Source organism: Cetorhinus maximus, chromosome 29 (genome assembly GCF_964194155.1).
Source record: "Cetorhinus maximus chromosome 29, sCetMax3.hap1.1, whole genome shotgun sequence".
In the NCBI taxonomy this organism is placed as follows: Eukaryota; Metazoa; Chordata; class Chondrichthyes; order Lamniformes; family Cetorhinidae; genus Cetorhinus; species Cetorhinus maximus.
Window position 1 is genome coordinate 22,961,777 of NC_135907.1, and position 22,061 is coordinate 22,983,837.

A 22,061-nucleotide genomic window follows, 5' to 3' on the forward strand; every position below is an offset into this window, starting at 1 on the left:
ACCCCCTCACCCCACAAGACCACCACAAGAATGTTTAAGAAAAATTGAAAGGCTATTAGGCCCAAAAATCCCAATCCTTTTTCACAGATCAACCTTACATAACCTCCTTCTCACCATATTCCTCTCTCCCTTCTCTTCAGAAACACATCTGGAACTTATTTATACCTTTCAATTCCAAGTCCTTCCCTGGTATCGTATTCCAGACCTCTGAAACAAAATCGTTGCCTCTACTTCCTTGTTGTTAAAACCCTTATTTTTGAATTTCCCAGCATTGAAGAGGGGAATGGTGGTGTAGTGGTAATGTTGCTAGATTGGTAATCCAGACTTCTAGACTAATGCTCTGGAGACATGGATCCAAATCCCATAGTGAAATTTGATTTTTTTTTTAATTCGTTCATGGAGTGTGGACATTGCTGGCTGGGCCAGCGTTTATTGCCCATCCCTAGTTGCCCTTGAGAAGGTGGCGGTGAGCTGCCTTCTTGAACCACTGCAGCCCATGTGGTGTAGGTACACCCACAGTGCTATTAGGGAGGGAGTTCCAGGATTTTGACCCAGCGACAGTGAAGGAACGGCGATATATTTCCAAGTCAGGATGGTGAGTGGCTTGGAGGGGAACTTCCATGTTCCCATCCATCTGCTGCCCTTGTCCTTCTAGTTGGTAGTGGTCGTGGGTTTGGAAGGTGCTGTCAAAGGAGCCTTGGTGAGTTCCTACAGTGGGTCTTGTAGGTGCTACGCACTGCTGGCACTGTTCATCGGTGGTGGAGGGAATGAATGTTTCTGGATGGGGTGCCAATCAAGCGGACAGCTTTACCCTGAATGGTGTTGAGCTTCTTGAGTGTCGTTGGAGCTGCACTCATCCAGGCAAGTGGAGAGTATTCCATCACATTCCTAATTTGGGCCTTGTAGACAGTGGACAGGCTTTGGGGAGTCAGGAGGTGAGTTATTCATTGCAGGATTCCTAGCCTCTGGTCTGCTCTTGTAGCCACAGTATTTATATGGCTAGTCAAGTTCAGTTAAACCCCGGAATGTTGATAGTGGGAGATTCATTGATGGTAATGCCTTTGAATATCAAGGGACGATGGTTAGATTCTCTCTTGCTGGAGATGGTTATTGCCTGGCACTTGTGTGGCGTGAATGTTACTTGCCACTTGTCAGCCCAAGCCTGGATATTGTCTGGTTCTTGCTGCATTCGGACATTGACTGCTTCAGTATCTGAGGAGTTGTGAATGGTACTGAACATTGTGCAATCATTAGCGAACATCCCCACTTCTGACCTTATAATGGAAGGAAGGTCATTGATGAAGCAACTGAAGATGGTTGGGCTGAGGACACTACCCTGAGGAACTCCTGCAGTGATGTCCTGGAGCTGAGATGACTGACCTCCAACAACCACAACCATCTTCCTTTGTGCTGGGTATGACTCCAACCAGCGGAGAGTTTTCACCCTGATTCCCATTGATTCCAGTTTTGCTAGGGCTCCTTGATGCCACACTCGGTCAAATGCTGCCTTGATGTCAAGGACAGTCACTCTCACCTCACCTCAGTTAATAAATCTGGAATATAAAACTAGTTTCAGTAATGGTGATCATGGAGCCATTTTCAATTGTTGTAAAAACCCATCTGGTTCACTAAAGTCCTTTAGAGCAGGAAATCTGCCGTCCTTACCTGGCCTGGCCTACATGTGACTCCAGACCCACAGCAATTTGGTTGACTCTTAACTGCCCTCTGAAATGGCCAAGCAAACTATTTAGTTCAGGGGTAATTAGGGATGGGTGACAAATGCTAGCCTTGCCAATGATGCTCACACCCTGTGAATGAATAAAGGGAAAAAAAAGGAAACTCAGGTGGAGCATAAACACCAGCACAGACCAGTAGGGCTGAATGGCCTCTTTCTGTCCTGTCAATTCCATGTAAACCTGGCACCAAAGCTCAAAACTAATTGGCCTGTTCTGTGCATGCCCAGTGTAACATAGCTACAGAGCTTCCAGCACAGAAACAGACCATTCATTCAGCTAAACTGGTCCATGCTGGCTTTATCTCACTCTATCAGCATATCCTGCTATTCCTTTCTCCCTCATAGTTTATCTAGCTTCCCCGTAAAGGCATCTACACTATTCACCTCAACTGTGCCTTACTTAGCCAGTTCCACATTTTCAACACTCCCTATTTAAGGGAGTTTCTCCTGAATTCCCTATTGGGTTTTTTCGTGACTATCTCCTATAGTTACTATGCCAAGACATCACAATGTCAACAAACCTTGATTTAATATAACTAAGTTTTGGGTATGCTGGTATGAATTATCCTTCCAAACTTGAGCAATCTGCTCCAAGTGTAATGCATGGAGTGTGAATGTGCCCATTGTGAACATTCACAAAGACTGGTGCAGGTTCTGGTAGTTTTGTAGACAAGTACTATTCGCTGTCCAAGGTGCTGAACTAACACAACAGGCGCTGTTGAAGTTTCTCCCACATGATGGTGCTATTTTCCTGTTTGTGTGCCAATTCCACTGTGGCTGGGTTACCCAAAAGAGCTCATCGATACTGAGCCCAATAATCAAAGCCCTCGGTTTGTTACTTTCATCTTACATCCAGTCTTCAGTGTGGTGTCTATCCTTCTTGGCTGGTGGATCTTGTTTGTTTCATTATTCTGCTAGGAACAGTTGGAAAAGGAGGCCATTCATACCTCAAACCTGTTCCACTGTTCAATCAAATTATGGCTGATCTGGACCTCAACATCATTTCCCTGGCTTTTCTCCCTATCCCTCAGCACCCTGATCCAACAAAAGACAATCGATCTCCATCTTGAAAGCTCCAGTTGATCCCCAGCATCCACTGCCTTTTGAAGAAAAGAGTTTCAGATTTCCGCTATCCACCATAATATCAGAGGGAGCTGTTCAGGACCATTTATTCACCATGAAAAAATGTTCCTGAACAGCTTCTTCTACTATTAGGATTATGCCCCTTTGATTTCTCGAACAGAGGAAATAGTTTCTCCATATTTACCTTATTGAATTTTTAAAAACCTCAATCAGGTCACCCCGCAATCATCTAAACTCAAGAAATACAAGCCAAGTTTATAAATTTGTCCTCATAATTTAGCTCTCTAAACCCCAGAATGTGTCACACCCTGAAGAAAATGTATTGCCAAAAGACTAGCCATCCTCTTTTACAACCTGAGTTCAAACATTGTCCTTGACAAAACACAGACTGTAATAGAAGCAAAATGCTATGGATGCTGGAAATCTGAAATAAAAACAGAAGGTGGTGGAAAAGCTCAGCAGGTCTGGCAACATCGGCGGAGAGAGAAAAACAGAATTAACGTTTTGAGTCCAATATGACTCTTCTTCGGAACAGAACATGCATACAGATATTCTCTCCTGTCCAAGGCTACAAAGCAGGATCTAGTTGGTTTGACAATAAACAGCTGGATGGGAGTTCCCTGGATCCCAGATCCTTAAGTCCATGGAATGCAGGTCTGAAGAGGAGGTGTCTATTATGAATTTGGAGGAAAGACTGAACAGGCTGAGTCTCTTTCCTTTACAAACAAGAGGTCGAGGGGTGGCCTAATAAAGGGCTTTCAGTTTATAGAGGGATTCAATAGGGTAGACAGAAAGAAAGTGAGTCCAAATAAATATAAGAAAGTTACTAATAAATCCGATGCAAAAATAAGGAGAAACGTCTTTACCCCGAGAGTGGTGCAAATGTGGAACTCACTACCACAGAGAGTGGTTGAGGAGAACGGTATTGATGCATTTAAGGGGAGGCTGGATAAACACATGAGGGAAAAAGAATTAGAAGGATGTGTTGACGTGGGATGAGATGAAGAGAGTGGGAGGAGCTTCATGTGCAGTTTAAAAACCAGCATGGACCAATTGGGCTGAATGGCCTGTATCGGTGCTGTAACTTCTATGTCTCTTTCGGATTTTCATACGGACTATCAGTTACTTAACCGTTGCTCAGTAATCACTCAAGTATTTAAATAAAAATAAAAGATATAGTTAGGGATAAATAGAATGTTTGGACCATTACATTTTAGACTTAAGAAAGAGTTTCTCACTTCCAAATTATTTTTAACAATTAAATCTTGAAAGACCCCCCCACTTCTGCCATCTGCAAATGTGCAAGAGAAATGAGACCAATATGGAGAAACTACAGGACTTTCTTCAACCCTATCAGGGGGGGATTTTGAGACGCAGCGTCCTGCAATTTAAGCTCACAATTCAATATGGCAATACAACAGGGCTTCTTTGTGCCTGGAGGTGGGAGACAGTAAAATCTGGTCGATGGATTGTAGTGGGGTAGCACACAGTGCACACATTCCAATGTGGTGGAGCAGCACGGTCCCTTCCACACAGCAGGGAATTTTGAAACCATGGTGCTCAATCTGCAATGTGAAATGATCATCACTGAATACTTCAATACGACTGATAGGCAGGGGCCCTTCACTCCAGTCGTGCATGCCGCAAACCATAGTGGAGTTCAAATGAAGTTCAAAGACAAAAGAACTCACTTCTAGGAATTTTGGAAAGTTAAGTGCACTGTAAGTTACTGGTAAGACCCTGTTCCCTCATTCAATTGGGCCATAGCTGATTTATATCTTAACTCCATTTCCCCACCTTGGCCCCATGACCTTTGATATCCTTACCCAACAAAAATCTACCGATCTCAGTTTTGAAATTTTCAATTAACCTCTAGTCACAACCTGGGGAAAAAGCTACAATCATTCCCTTTTCAAATATTTATCCAATTCCATTTGAAAATTACTGTTGAATTTGTTTCCATATCATCCTTCCTCGGGCAGTACACTCCAGACTACATTTGCCAGTTATCTTAAATCCTCTGGTTAAGGATCCTCATGTCAATGAAACCCCATCAAAAACCCATCAGAATTTTGAACATCTCCAATGTATTACCCCTTAACCTTCTCTGCTCTGAGGAGAACAATCCCAGCTTCATCAGCCTCTCCAGATAACTGAAGTTCCTCATCCCTTGATAATGGGTTTAATAGCCTGGAAATAGATTCAAATTACAGGAAAGAGGCGTTAAGTGCTAAATAGTATTCAAAGGTCATCTCCATCAGGTTGTGAAAAGGCATCAGAATGGCAAGGCAATGAGTCAGATATAACTTCAAAGTGTAAAGTAAACAGATTATGGATGGGTAGACCAAGCAGAACAATTGGGCAAACAATTGAGGTGTGAAGTTAGTGTTTGGACTTGAAAACTGACAAATATCCAGGAGGCAGATAAAGTTAACATCTGGAACCCCTGTGGAAATCCAAACCCAGTGAGAGGCTGGGACGTTCAATAGGCTCGTGTGTTTGTGTGTGAGGGAGGATAGAGTTGGACGGGATAGTGTGTGTGTGTGTGTGTGTGTGTGGAGTTGAATGGGGTACAGTGTGAGTGTGAGAGAGGGTGGGGAGTTGGATGGGGTACTCTGTGTGTGTGAGAGAGGGTGGGGAGTTGGATGGGGTACAGTGTGAGTGTGAGAGAGGGTGGGGAGTTGGATGGGGTACTGTGTGTGTGTGAGAGAGAGGGTGGGGAGTTGGATGGGGTACAGTGTGAGTGTGAGAGAGGGTGGGTTTTTGGATGGGGTACAGTGTGAGTGTGAGAGAGGGTGGGGAGTTGGATGGGGTACTGTGTGTGTGTGTGAGAGAGGATGGGGAGTTGGATGGGGTACAGTGTGAGTGTGAGAGAGGGTGGGGAGTTGGATGGGGTACAGTGTGAGTGTGAGAGAGGGTGGGGAGTTGGATGGGGTACAGTGTGAGCGTGAGAGAGAGTGAGGAGTTGGATAGGGTACAGTATGGGGTACAGTGTGAAAAGCTGAGGAGCTGGATGGGGAGAATGGTTCCAGGGATGAGGAACTTCAGTTATGAAGGGGAGGTGGTGGCAGTGGTATTGTCACTAGGCTAGTATTCCAGAGACCCAGGGTAATGCTCTGGGGACCTGGGTTCAAATCCCACCACAGCAGATGATGAAATTTGAATTCAATAAAAAAAATCAGGAATTAAAAGTCTGATGAAGACCACAAAACCATTGCCAATTGTTCTAAAAACCCATCTGGTTCACTAATGTCCATTAGGGAGGGAAATCTGCCATCCTTACCTGGTCTGGCCTACATGTGACTCCAGACCCACAACAATGTGGTTGACTCTTAAATGCCTTCTGAACAAGGGCAGTCAGGGATGGGCAATAAATGCTGGTCTAGCCAGCGGTGCCCACATCCCAGAATGAATAAAAGAAGATAGGTTGGAGAAGTTAGGACTGTTTTCCCTAGAGAAAAGGTTGAGGGGAGATTTGATAGAGGTATTCAAAATCATAGGGGGTCTGGACAGAGCAGATGGGGAGAAACTGTTTCCGTTGATGGGAGGATCGAGAATGAGACAGCACAGATTTAAAGTGATTAGTAAATGAAGCAAAAGTGATATGAGGAGAAACGTTTTCGCACAGTGAGTAGTTAGGGCCTAGATTGCATTGCCTGAGAGTGTGGTGGAGACAGGTTCAATCGCAGCATTCAGAATGGAATTAGACTGTTACCTGAAAAGGAAGAATGTGCAGGGTTACGGGGAGAAGTGGCGGGAGAATGGCACGAGGTGAGTTGCTCATTTGGAGTGCCGGTGCAGACATGATGGGCCAAAAGGCCTTCTCCTGTGCTGTAATAACTCTGCAAAGTTGGCATTTGCTCCCACTGTATCCACGTATCCGTGCGTCAACCTGCTTCTTCACTGAGCCAATAGCGGCCCGTGTTTAATATAGCTTGTTAGGTTAATCGAAATAAAACACCAGCAAAGTAGCTCTTGGTACAGGATGAAGTGCCGAGAGATTTGTAATGGATTACATCTTCATTAAGGGAACTGTAGAACTGCCTCACTTTATATGAGTGCATTTGAGTACATAGTGTTCATACTAATCTCAAGCCTAATTACTTTACCTGTTTTCACATGAAACACACCATTATCTGCTAATTAGTTGACTTTCAGTTTTCTCTAAACCTAATTTATTTTCCAAATGAGTGTTTTCAGTGCATCACAAGCACTCTCTTCTTACCTGTTCCTCCGCTTCCAATTTACACCATAGACCCTTCAGCTGTGGCTCAGTTCATAGCACCCTCGCCTTTGAATCAGAGGGTTGTGGGTTCATGTCCCACTCCCGGAAACCAAGAACTGTGATTGTACTCAATTGCAATCTGTGACTGTTGATAACTCGAAAGAATTTTTGTTGGGTGATATCTCAGGGTGAGAATGAAAGAGCTCGCGGGATACGGGGAAAAAGGGAGGGAACGGCCGGAGTGAGGGAGCAGGGAGAGGCCAAGGGTTAGAGGGAAGAGAGTGAGGAAGCCCTGGGTTAAAGGAGGGGAGGGAGTGAGGGGTCGAGAGTTGGTGGAGGGGAGAGAGTGAGGGGGTCCCAGTGGAGGAGGGGTTGGGGCGTGCAGGAACGGATTTCTGAGGAATGGAACAGCAAGGATGTGAAACCGATGGGAAGAAATATAAATTTGATTTACTGGAAGGGGAGGGGAGGGGGTAAAGGAGCCAGTGAAACTGAGACTGAGAGAGAGAGAGGGAGAGAGAGCTTCTTAACCCCAGATGGCTGTGACTCCATGTCCTCCACACTCTTTATTCGTTCCCTCACTCTGTGTTCCTTTGTTTTGTGTAGGTATGAGAATCCTAGTCAATCTGTTACTGGACACTCTCCCGATGCTGGGCAATGTTCTGCTCCTCTGCTTTTTTGTCTTTTTTATATTTGGCATCATCGGTGTGCAGCTGTGGGCCGGACTCCTGCGGAATCGCTGCTTTCTGGAAGAAAACTTAACGCTGTGAGTGTTTAATTGCGAGTCCATGTGTGATAGATGTAAATTGTGCTGAGTTGTCTGGTGGAGATTGGGAGGACTGGAGATCTCCCATTGTACTAGGGGTAAAAGTAAAAATGGGGAGAAATGGGAAATGGGCTGTCAACTCACCATCCCTCACCAGTATGACACTGTCGTACAGAGTCAGGATCCACCTCTGTCTCTGTCTGTCTTTCTGCCCCATTCTCTGTCTCTGCCTACATCATTGTCTCTGCCTCATCTGCCTGACTCTCTCTCTGTCTCTGTCTGCCTCTCTCTCTATCTGCCTTTCTCTCTCTCTCGTCTGTCAGTTTTTCTCTTTCTGTTTGTGACTCTGTGTCTCTTTCTCTCTCTGACCCCTTCAGTGTGCCTCTCTCTATCTGTGTTTTCTCTCTCTATTTCTCTCTGTTTGTCTATCTCTGTCTCTCTCTTTCCCCTTACTCCTGGTTCCCTCTCTCCTAATCCTTGCTGGCTGGAGCCCCACAGATCCCTGTTGCTAGACAGGCCATAGCCATGTGGCCATGACCCCTGTGACAGCATCGACAAGGAGTTGCAGTGAACTATTTGACCAGGACTGGCAGCTCAGTGAGTAGCTCTGCATTATAACTGAGGTTTTTGGTGCTGAATCGTGTACAGTTTGACATTCACTGTGTCTGAATTGGCAGTTTAGCATATGTTAACATTACAGATAAGGACAGAATACAGGCGACCGATTGATGTCAACAAGTGCGTACTTGTCAGGTGTGATTGTCTCCTGTGTCCTTTGCACTGAATTATTGGTCACTGCCCGGTGATGAAAGAAAACGCATTTAGCGGGGTCCCCGACACTCCAGCCCACACTCTCATCACGCCTGCCCTGAGATTCTGGGAGCTCAGACTGAGTCAGGCTGTGCCAGAGCAAATCCCTCAACACCAGCCTCACCGCCACTCAGCAACTTTGGAGAGGACAGGGAGGTCAGGCACAGTGCACCCAGCTGGCTGGCACCCGATGATAGCAGATGGTGTTTTCATGGGAACGAGGGTGCAGCAGAGCTGTTTTAATTCCATCAACCCCGTTTCTTTCTGAATTGGAATTTATGCGCCTTGCCAGGACTGAGGTGCTTCCTGAATTTGGTGGCGCAGTGCTGGGAGATTAAAGAGAATTTGAACTTTGAAAATCATTAGCCCTGTAAATAATTCAGAGGATGCAGTCTTGTCGAAAGTGGAGCTAAATTATACAGACCCGGGCAAATATACAAACTCGCTCTTTTTAATCAATGTCACTTTTATTATTGAACCTCTCAAATTTCTTCTGCTCTGCTTCCTATTTCACACATGGGCCGTTGCACACTCTCTGCTCCCTTTAACCGCTGTTGAATGTAAGACTCATCGTTTTCCTGGACTCCTGCTTCATCTCATTCCTTCCCTGGGCTTCCAAAACTGTGGGACTCCTTGCCTTACTCCAGACGTGTTAGCCATAGCTCAGCGGGTCGCATACTTGCCCCCAAATCAGCTGGTTCAAGTCCCACTCCAGAGACTTGAGCGCAAGACCTTGGCTGACGCTCGCAGAGGCACTGTCTTTTGGATGAGGCCCCAACTCCCCTCCCCCATTGAACATAAGAACCCCCTGGTGCTATTTTGGAGAAGAGTAGGAGGGGGGTTGGGTACTCCCCTGTGTCCTGGAGCCAATATTTACCCCTCAACCAACATCACTAAAAGCAGTCATCCAGTTCTTAGTGCATTGCTATTTGTGGGAGCTTGCTGTGCACAAATTGGTCACTCTGTTTCCGACATTACCTTCAGATGACACTTCAAAAAGCATTTTTCGGGTGTCCTGGGGTTGTAAAAAGTGCTGATTGATTGCAAACCTCTCTGTTCCTTTTACAACCCAAATTCAGTCGCTCCTTAACACCCCATCCTGATTTAACTTGCTGTCTCTCACTATTGTTCCTCGAGCAGCAGGACCCTGAGGGAAGATGAGTTGAGCAGCGAATAATGGCAACCTCGGTTTTAACGGATTGAGGATGTGGGAAGAGGGAAAAGTGAGTCAACTGGGTGAGAAGAACAAAATTTGGAGGAGTCACCATTAAAACAGAGATGGGGAAATACAGAGGAAAACCGTTTTGTTGCTGTGGGAAGTGGGTCCCAGGTCCTCACTTGGCGGGTGCCAACTCAGAGCAGCGAGATTAGCCCAAGAGTCTGTAGAAAACTTCCCAGAAAACGTATCACAGTTTCCTGCATCACCTCTTCACAGGCCTCATCTCTACACAGGGCCAAATCACACCTACAAACAGGCATCCAAAGGTACTCTTACTGTGACTCCATTTGCTTCTAGGTACAATGGTCTCTCTCTGCCTCAGTACTACCATCCTGAGAAGGATGATGAAACCCCTTTCATCTGCTCTCTGTCCGGAGATAATGGGATTATGGGATGCCATGAAATCCCTGCCTTGAGGGACAACGGGCACGAGTGTTGCCTGGACAAGGATGACTATTATTATTACGCAGCTCTGGGCCAGGAGCTCAACGTGACTGGGGGCTGCGTCAACTGGAACCGGTATTACACTGCATGCCAGACTGGGGACAGGAACCCCCACAAAGGCGCCATTAACTTCGACAACATCGTCTATGCATGGATCGTGATTTTTCAGGTACATGTTTAACTAAGGTTTGTTTTTATTCATTCGCTCGTGGGATGTGGGAGTCGCTGGCCGGGCCAGCATTTATTGCCCATCCCTAATTGCCCTTGAGAGCTGAGTAACTTGCTAGGCCCATTTCAGAGGGCACTTAAGAGCCAAACACATTGTTGTGGATCTGGAGTCATATGTAGGCCAGACCAGGTAAGGGTGGCAGATTTCCTTCCCTAAAGGGCATTAGTGAACCAGACAGGTTTTTACGACAATTGACAATTGTTTCATGTTCATCATCAGACTTTTAATTCCGGATCTTTTTTTTTATTGAATTCAAATTACACCATCTGCCGTGGTGGGATTCGAACCCGGGTACCCAGAGCCATTACCCTGGGTGTCTGGATTACTAGTCCAGTAACTTGCTGCCTGACATGTGGCCAATCCGCTCATGAACCTGCAGAGTGATGATGTCCCCATCCCCCATTCGAGTTCTCCAATGATATCTCCATTTATACTGTTAATGCTCGTCCAAAATTGCCTACACTAAACTTTCCCTCAACTCTGAAAACTGGAGGACCTTTTATTAAAATTATAATACCCAGTGACTTAATATCCAACTAACTGCATCTTTGGTATTAAAGATAGGTGACCTTAATACGTTCAGATGCAAATAAGAGATTTCTTTCTGGGAGTAACATTTGGGAGCCAATATCGGAGTAACTTGAGACCTGACGTATGGGGAGTGGAACTCAGGAGGAAAGGCGAGTTTGGACCAATGATTTCCAAAGCTCTCCACCACTGGGGGTTTTCCTCCCGTCATGTCTGGGTCTGTTGTCGACTCTTTGACTTCCTGCCACCACATTGGAAACAGGAAGTCGATTCCAGTTGACATCATCGTTGTGTGTCTCGAACAGGAAGTGGGCACCCACTCCATCTGAAGACACATGCGCGGTGCCACTGATGTCATTGTTGTGCACCCATTGAATCCTCGCCGCACCCCCACCCCACCCCACTCGCCGCTTGGGTTCGACACCCCATTCCCAACACCCTCGACGGTCCCGCCCCCAGCCTCACTCGCTGCATCACTGGCTGCCCTACTCCTGACCCCTCGATGGCTCCCTCCTGCTCGTTGCCCTGCTCCCTCACTCGCGGGGAACAATAGGCAGTGAGGGGGCAGGGTGGTGAGCAGGAGGGAGGCAGTGAGGGGTCGGAAGCGGGGCGGCCAGTGAGGCGATGAGCAAGTGGCAATCGCGCTCCCAGGATTTTGAACGGGTGTTTTGGGATTCAATATTCTGAAAAAACTGCAATCCTTAAGCATGGTATTAGGCTGTCAGAGTGAGAACACCCAACATTTAAGACCCAACACATTGGAGGAACATTTGAGAAAAACACATTTTATTGACGCCGTGCTTGTTAAAATATCTTTGCTCAGTGATTGGTCTTATTCTTTGATGCAGGCAGTGATGTCACAGGCGTGTGCGTTGAGTGTTGCCCCCTGCAGTTGCATTGGCAGCAAATGCAGCCTTGATAGAGATTGAATCCATTATCCTTGTATCATGTGGCCACCAGGATGGGAGAAGGTGAACGAGATGGACCTTCACCTTCTGTCCACACATTCCCACGTTCCTATAATCCATACCATGTGAACCATTCACATGTTTTAGAGACGTATCTGGGTATTTCCTGTATTTTTTTTTCCTTTATTCTTTCATGCAATGTGGACGTCACTGGCAGGGCCAGCATTTGTTTCCCATCCCTAATTGCCCTTGAGCTGAGTGGCTTGCTAGGGAATTCCAGAGAGGGCAGTTAAGAGGGGTTTACTGTGGGTCTAGAGTCACATATATATAGTCCAGACCAGGTAAGGACAGCATAAAGGACATTAGTGATCCAAATGGGTTTTTAACAACAATCGATGATAGTTTCATGTCACTGTTACTGACTGATTATATTCCAGATTTATTAATTGAATTCAAATTCCACCAGCTCCCGTGGTGGAATCTGAACCCCTGCCCGGGCCTCTAGATTACTTATCCAATGACATTACCCCCTACACCACATCACATCCCCCTCATCTGGATTGATATTCGTGCTCATCAGAATGAGTGAGGTTTGCAGTGAGGAACATGATCTCTGTCTGATTTCGCACAACCTCCCTGCTTTTTATAAAGCTCAGGCCACTGCGCACATTTTAACTTTAAGCTACCCGAAGGATTTTCCCTGGTGTTCGCTGAGACTTGTGAACCTGCAACGCCAGGTCTCTCTGTGTTTCTGCATCTCCACACCCCCACACCCACCCCCCGACACCCACACACCCCCACACCCCCACCCCCCACCCCCTCCACCCCCACCCCCTCCACCCCCTCCACCCCTCCACCCCCACACTCCCACACCCCCACCCCCACACCCCCACCCCCACCACCCCCACCACCCCCACACTCCCACACCCCCACACCCCCACCCCCACCCCCACCACACCCCCACCCCCTCCACCCCCACCACCCCCACCCCCCACCCCCTCCACCCCCACACCCACCACCCCCACCCCCCCACACCCCCACCCCCCCCACACTCCCACACCCCCACACCCCCACCCCCCACCCCCTCCACCCCCACACCCCCACACCCACCACCCCCACCCCCCCACACCCCCACCCCCACACCCCCCACCCCCTCCACCCCCACCCCCACCACACTCCCACACCCCCACTCCCACCCCCACCCCCTCCACCCCCACACCCCCCACCCCCACCACCCCCACCCCCCACCCCCTCCACCCCCACACCCACCACCCCCACCCCCCCACACCCCCACCCCCCCACACTCCCACACCCCCACCCCCCCACACTCCCACACCCCCACACCCCCACCCCCCACCCTCTCCACCCCCACACTCCCACACCCCCCACCCCCACCAACCCCACCCCCCACCCCCCCACCACCCCGCTATAAAACTACAGCTGCTTTGAGAGTTCCTCCAGAATGTCTTCTCATCATAGGATTATATAAGATATACGGCTCAGAAACAGGCCATTCAGCCCAGCCAGTCCAGGATGGTGTTTATGCTCCACTCAAGCCTCCTCCCATCTTTCCTCATCCCAACCTATCACCGTAACTCTTGATTCTCTTCACCCTCAGAGGTTTGTCTCTCTTCCCCTCAAGTGCATCTGTGCTATTATAGGGTACAGAACAGGGTTACACAGGTGACCCCAGACTTTAGGGCTTTGATGTAAGAGGAAAGACTGACTCCTTCTGGCTGCATCTCTCCTGCCTTAAAAAAAGGACAGGGGGGGGTGCGGGTGGAATATGATAAAAAAAATTTAAATTGTGAAATTCTGAGCATTTGTACAACAGAGGGAACCTGGTGAGTATGAGAGGGATGGAGGAGCTTGTTTGTGTCTCACTGTGGGTGGGGGTGTGGGGTGTGGGGGTGTGGGGTGTGGGGGTGTGGGGTGTGGGGGTGTGGGGTGTGGGGGTGTGGGATGTGGGGGTGTGGGGTGTGGGGGTGTGGGGTGTGGGGTGTTGGGGTGTGGGGTGTGGGGGGTGCGGGGTGTGGGGGGTGCGGGGTGTGGGGGGGGTGTGGGGTGCGGGGGGTGTGGGGTGTGGGGTGTGGGGGTGCGGGGTGCGGGGGGTGTGGGGTGTGGGGTGCAGGGTGTGTGGGGTGCGGGGTATGTGGGTGTGTGGGGTGCGGGGTGCGGTGGGTGTGTGGGGTGCGGGGGGTGTGGGGGTGCGGGGTGTGGGGGTGTGGGGGGTGGGGGTGTGGTGGTGGGGGGGGTGGGGGTGGGTGTGTGGGGGTTTGTGGGGTGTGGGGGGTGCGGGGGGTGTGGGGTGTGGGGGTGCGGGGGTGTGGGTGTGTGGGGGTTTGTGGGGTGTGGGGGGTGCGGGGGGTGTGGGGTGTGAGGGTGCGGGGTGCGGGGGTGCGGGGGTGTGGGGTGCGGTGGTGCGGGGGTGCGGGGGGTGGGGGGTGGGGTGCGGGGGTGCAGTGGTGCGGTTGTGCGGGGGTGCGGGGGTGGTGGGGGGTGTGGGGGGTGGGGTGTGGGGTGCGGGGGTGTGGGGTGCGGGGGGTGTGGGTGTGGAGGGTGGGGGTGTGGGGTGCGGGATGTGGGGGTGTGGGGTGTGGGGGTGTGGGGTGCGGGGGTGCGGGGGTGTGGGGTGTGGGGGTGTGGGGTGCGGTGGTGTGGGGGTGTGGGGGTGTGGGGGTGTGGGGTGCGGGGGTGTGGGGTGGGGGTGTGGGGGTGTGGGTGCGGGGTGTGGGGGTGTGGGGTGTGGGGTGCGGGGTGTGGGGTGTGTGGGTGTGGGTGTGGGGGTGTGGGGGTGGGGGTGTGGGGGTTTGGGGGTGTGGGTGTGGGGTGTGGGGTGCGGTGGTGTGGGGGCGTGGGGTGTGGGTGTGGGGTGTGGGGGTGCGGAGGTGTGGGGTGGGGGTGTGGGGTGTGGGGGTGTGGGTGCGGGGTGTGGGGGTGTGGGGGTGTGGGGTGTGGGGGTGTGGGGTATGGGGTGTGGGGTATGGGGTTTGGGGGTGTGGGATGTGGGGGTGTGGGGGTGCGGGGTGTGGGGTGTGGGGTGTGGGGGTGTGGGGTGTGGGGTATGGGGTGTGGTGTATGGGGGTGTGGGGTATGGGGTTTGGGGGTGTGGGATGTGGGGGTGTGGGGGTGCGGGGTGTGGGGTGTGGGGGTGTGGGGGTGTGGGGGTGCGGGGTGTGGGGTGTGGGGGTGTGGGTTGCGGGGGTGTGGGGTGTGGGGGTGTGGGGTGTGGGGGTGTGGGGTGGGGGTGTGGGGTGTGGGGGTGTGGGGTGTGGGGGTGTGGGGGTGCTGGGTGTTAATGGTTCTCTGATTTTCATTTGACAGGTTATAACATTGGAAGGTTGGGTTGAGATCATGTATTATGTGATGGATGCACACTCTTTCTACAATTTCATCTACTTCATCTTGCTTATCATAGTAAGTATCTGGACAGAACAAATCCCTCCTGCTGTGGCACTGCGTCTATTGTGAGTCATTTTGCCCTCAGTTCCTCTGTGTTGCCCTGCCCACCTCAGCTCTGATGTGAAGAACATTCCGACAGCCACCAACAGCAACTTGCATTCATATGGCGCCTTTAACACGGTCAAATAACCCAGCAGTGTTAGCAAACAAGATTTGACACTCGTAGCCTCATAAGCAGATATTAGGACAGGCGACCATAAGCATTGTCCAAAAGATAGGTGGCACCGAATGGTTTAAAGGAGGGAAAAGAGGGAGTGAGATTTAGGGAGCGAATTCCAAAGCCTTGGGGTCCAGGCAGCTGAAGACACAGGACACCAGTGGCGTGATCAGGATATGCGATAGGCCTGTACTGGAGGAGTGCAGAGAACTCGGGGGGGGTGGGGGTTATGGAGCTGGAAGAGATTAGAGATGGGAAGCGGGGGGGAGGAGATGGAGGGATTTGAGCACAGGAATGAGAATTCTAAACCTGAGGCATTGGACCAGATGTGAACCTGAGGCCTCAGTTGGAGATATAATGATCGAACTTGAGGAAGAGCAGCAAATTTGCCTGGACAACACCCACCTTCCAAACTGACGCCGCCTGATTAAACAGGTTATCCGGTCCATCAGTCCCATTCGCTCTTTGTGGGATCTTGCTGTGTACAGACTGGCTGTGATGATCCCTGCGTGAAATGAAACTTGGGATGGTGACAAAAATGTTTGAAACAGGGTCACGTCCCTCTGCCTTCAAAAGGAAAATGGAAAAAAGGGGATTTAAAAAAACTAATTTACAAATGAATAACAAATCAGAAGAAATAATCAGATTGCTGATTGCTAACCGCGTTATCAGGGAAACCATCAACACTCCGCTGCAGTCTGCTCTGTCTCTCATTCAGTCCTGATCTTATTTTTACCCACTGCCGTTTATCAATTCTAGGAACTTCTCTACTACTGCACTGGCATTTTTTATCTGCCAAAAGCTTATTTTTGGGTTTTGATAGGGTTAGTACAAGAGGCAAATTAAAAGCTGGGCTGGTTGGATTCCGCACTTACACCACAACTTTATAAATGAGAGCAAAATACTGCAGAATGTGGAAATCTGAAATAAAAACAGAAAGCGCTGGAAAATCTCAGCCGGCCTGGCAGGGTCCGTGGAGAGAGAAACAAGAGTTAACGTTCCAGGCCAATGACCCTTTGTCGGGACTGATCGAGCTGAAATGATAACCTGTTTTCCTCTGTCCTGACCTGCTGAGCACTTCCGGCATTTTCTCTTTTTATTTAATAAATGAGAGGATTGGATGAGCTGAATACCAGAAAAATCGTGTCCTCTGGTGGTCGTGGGGGGTGGGGGGTGAGTCCAGAACGAGGGACGACCATCTTAAAGTTAGAGCGAGGCCGATCAAGGGTGATGTCAGGAAGCACTTTCTCACACTGGGGGAATAGAAATCTGGAACCCCTAAAGGCTGTGGCTACCTCGGGTCAGTTCAGTACATTTACTTCTTTCGAAGAACTGTCACAGGCATGATGGGCCGAATGACCTCCTTCTGTGCTATATCATTCAATACCTCCATGAGCAATGGAGGCATGCAGCTCCATGCATGACCCCCCCCCACACCCACCCACACATACCCCCCCCACGCATACCCCCCCAAAAGCATACCACCCCTCACCTCATGCATACCGCCCGACCCACAAGTGTACCACCACCCCTGACACGCATACCACCACCAACATCCCCACCCACCACATACAAATACTGTTGTGTGATGTGCCTATATACAGCTGTAATGTAAAGGTGCTTGGCAGAGCAAGGGTTAAAGTGGGACTGGAGAATAGCATCACCCGCAGTATGATGTATAGAGTCGTATGGTAATAGACTGGGAGAACAGTCCAGAGAGAACACTCTGGAACCAGCCTGCACGGAGTCAACAGCTCCATACATGACCACACTTTGGACCTGTAAATAGTTAAAGGTTAACAATAAATGGTTCACGTTTAAATAAGTGTCACAATCTCATCATTGAGGCATCTAGAGGACCCATAATGCAAACTCCCCCCCCGCACACACACACACCCCGCACACCCCCCCCCCACATACACACACACACACACCCCGCACACCCCCCCCCCACATACACACAGCCCCCTCACACAGACCCCCCACACACACACACATACCCCGCACACACACTCACACACACACATACACCCACACACACACACACACACACACATACACCCACACACACACCCCCCCTACACACACACAGCCCCCTCACACAGACCCCCCACACACACACACATACCCCGCACACACACTCACACACACACACACCCCGCACACCCCCCCCCCCACATACACACACACACACACCCCGCACACCCCCCCCCCACATACACACAGACCCCCCACACACACACACACATACCCCGCACACACACTCACACACACACATACACCCACACACACACACACATACACCCACACACACACCCCCCCTACACACACACAGCCCCCTCACACAGACCCCCTCCACACACACACATACCCCGCACACACACTCACACACACACATACACCCACACACACACACACATACACCCACACACACACCCCCCCTACACACACACAGCCCCCTCACACAGACCCCCTCCACACACACACATACCCCGCACACACACAAACACACACACATACACCCACACACACACACACACACACACACACACCCACACACACACCCCCCCTACACACACACAGCCCCCTCACACAGACCCCCTCCACACACACACATACCCCGCACACACACAAACACATACCCCGCACACACACACCCCACACACACACCCCACACACACACATACACACACACACACACCCCGCACACACACATACACACACATACACCCACACACATACACACACACACACATACACCCACACACACACCCCCCCTACACACACACAGCCCCCTCACACAGACCCCCCACACACACACACATACCCCGCACACACACAAACACACACACACACACCCACACACACACCCCCCCCACACACACACAGCCCCCTCACACACACTCACACACACACATACACCCACACACACACACACATACACCCACACACACACCCCCCCTACACACACACAGCCCCCTCACACAGACCCCCTCCACACACACACATACCCCGCACACACACTCACACACACACATACACCCACACACACACACACATACACCCACACACACACCCCCCCTACACACACACAGCCCCCTCACACAGACCCCCTCCACACACACACATACCCCGCACACACACAAACACACACACATACACCCACACACACACACACACACACACACACACCCACACACACACCCCCCCTACACACACACAGCCCCCTCACACAGACCCCCTCCACACACACACATACCCCGCACACACACAAACACATACCCCGCACACACACACCCCACACACACACCCCACACACACACATACACACACACACACCCCGCACACACACATACACACACATACACCCACACACATACACACACACACACATACACCCACACACACACCCCCCCTACACACACACAGCCCCCTCACACAGACCCCCTCCACACACACACATACCCCGCACACACACAAACACATACCCCGCACACACACACCCCACACACACACCCCACACACACACATACACACACACACACACCCCGCACACACACATACACACACATACACCCACACACATACACACACACACACATACACCCACACACACACACACGCACACACCCACACACATACACACACACACACACCCCGCACACACACATACACACATACACACACACACCCACACACACACACACCCCGCACACACACACACACACACATACACACACACACACCCACACACATACACACACACACCCCGCGCGCACACACACACACACACAAACACATACCCCGCACACACACACCCCACACACACACCCCACACACACACATACACATACACACCCCGCACACACACATACACACACATACACCCACACACATACACACACACACACACCCCCCCTACACACACACAGCCCCCTCACACAGACCCCCTCCACACACACACATACCCCGCACACACACAAACACATACCCCGCACACACACACCCCACACACACACCCCACACACACACATACACACACACACACACCCCGCACACACACATACACACACATACACCCACACACATACACACACACACACATACACCCACACACACACACACGCACACACCCACACACATACACACACACACACACCCCGCACACACACATACACACATACACACACACACCCACACACACACACACCCCGCACACACACACACACACACATACACACACACACACCCACACACATACACACACACACCCCGCGCGCGCACACACACACACACACACACACACATACACACACACACATACCCCCCACACACACACACACACACCCATCCCCCCACACTCATAGACACTTTTTCTCTCCCCGGTTCATCACCAACATTCTCAATGCTCATTTTTAAGCAGTTTCTATTCTAGCCGCAATCTGAGATAAGCACCTTACTTTCTAGTCTCATTTGAACAGCGACAAGCTGATTAGTTTGATAGGAGTTCCCTCAGATGTTAACTTCCTTTTACATTCAGGGATATTTTTGTAAAGCTCATCTCTGCCTCTGTGTCAGCTCCTGGCCACTGGCTAAGTTCTTTACCAGCTGTGTCTCATCAGCAGCTGTTGGAGGTGCCAAGACAGGGAGCCTCAGGCAGCTGCCCCTCCAGCTGTGTATACTTGGCGACCCTCTTCCCTTTTGCTACTAACTTTGCAATTACGTCGAAAATACAGCACAGGAACAGGCCATTCAGCCCTTCCAGTCAATGCTGGGGCTTATGGTCCACCTGAGCCTCTATCCACTCTCCTCATCTCATCCTGTCAACCTATACTTCAATTCCTTTCTCCCTCATGTGTTTATCCAGCTGCCCCTTAAACGTATCTACACTATCCACCTCAACCACTGCCTGTGGTCGCGGGTTCCACATTCTCACCGCCCTCTGGTTAAATGAAGTTTCTCCTGAATTCCCAAGGGATTTTCTTTTGGTGACCACCTTATATTGATGGTCCCTGGTTTGTTGAACTTCCAGAGTTTATTGCCCAGCCCGAGTTGCCCTTGAGAAGGTTGAGTCGCCTCCATGAGCCACTGTAGTTTGCGCGGTGAAGGTACACCCACAGCGCTGTCCCAGAGGACGTTCCAGGGTTTTGACCCAGTGAGGACGAACGAACGGCCGATGAACGTCCAAGGCCAGATAGGGTGTGACCGGGAGGTGGTGGGTTGGTTGCTCCCGTGCACCTGCTGCCTTCTCCCACCGAAAATAAAGACTTGCATTTACATAGCACCTTTCGCGACCACTGGGCGTCCCAAAGCACTTTATACCGCCGATGGAGTGCGGTCACTGCTGCAATGCAGGAAATGCGGCGGCCAATTTTGCACACAGCAAGATCCCACAGACGGCACTGACCGGATAGTGCGCTTTTAGCGATGTCGATTTATAATGAGCTCGGAAAATTCTAGAAACGTTCAGCGTCCGCAGAGAGAGGGGGGAAACAGCGGCAACGTTTCAGGTCGATGACCTTTCGTCAGAGAGGTTGTTAGAAATGTAGAGAGGGGGAACTAGAATGAGGGGAAAAAGCCTGCGATTGGGTGGAGGCCTGATTACAACAACAACTTACATTCATATAGCGCATTAAACAGAGTAAAACATCCCAAAGTGCTTTGAAGGAGCATTATCGGACAAAACCTGACCCAGAGCCACGCGGGAGATAATAGAACAGGCGACAGAAAGTTGGGTCAAAGAAGGAGACCTTCTGGAACATCTTAAAGGAGGCGAGAGGGGTTTGCGGGGAGGGTGGGCGGTGGGGGCGGGGTGGAGTTCCAGGACTTAGGGGCTGGGACAGCTGAAAGTTGGAGTGATGGAAATCGGGAATGCACACCGGACGCCAGAGTTGGAGGGGAACAGAGGTGTAGGAGTTATAGAGATTAGAGGGATCAAAGGGGATGATAGTGCAAGGCAAAAGGGGGCGGTAATGGAACGAGTAAAGAAATAATAGATGGCCCAGGGGGAGGTGTAAACAGCAGCAGCTACAGCCTGAGGAGCGGCGGTTGTGACCTGAGGCTGTTGAGCTCAATGTTGATGCTTGAAGATTGCAAAGTGCTTGACTGAAAGAGGATTAGATGAAGCAGTTTCGATAGAACCATAGAACACTACAGCACAGAAAACAGGCCATTCGGCCCTTCTAGTCTGTGCCGAAATATTATTCCGCTAGTCCCATTGACCTGCACCTAGTCCATCACCCTCCAGACCCTCTCCCATCCATGTACCTATCCAATTTATTCTTAAAACTTAAGAGTGAGCCCGCATTTACCAATGGGAACTTTCAAAAGGGAACTGGATAAACACTTGAAGGGGAAACGTTTATCCGGTGCAGTGGGATAGAGCAGAAAGGAGGGAACCGATTGGGTTAGCTTTTTCGAAAGAAGCCAGCACAGGCACGATGAGCTGAGCGATGATTGAATGATGGAACACCTCCTCCTTCTACCAGGCGCTGC

At 50.5% G+C, this 22,061-nt stretch overlaps 1 protein-coding gene across 1 annotated transcript in view; it reads left to right on the forward strand.

Moving 5' to 3' along the window:
- Positions 1–22,061, forward strand: part of LOC144669350 (voltage-dependent T-type calcium channel subunit alpha-1I-like) — a 178,287-nt gene that overhangs the window by 22,484 nt on the left and 133,742 nt on the right. Inside the window, exons 4-6 of the mRNA XM_078531713.1 lie at positions 7,650–7,809; positions 10,136–10,451; positions 15,272–15,364. Coding sequence (XP_078387839.1) covers positions 7,650–7,809; positions 10,136–10,451; positions 15,272–15,364 — 569 coding nt within the window. The remainder of the gene's footprint in view (positions 1–7,649; positions 7,810–10,135; positions 10,452–15,271; positions 15,365–22,061) is intronic.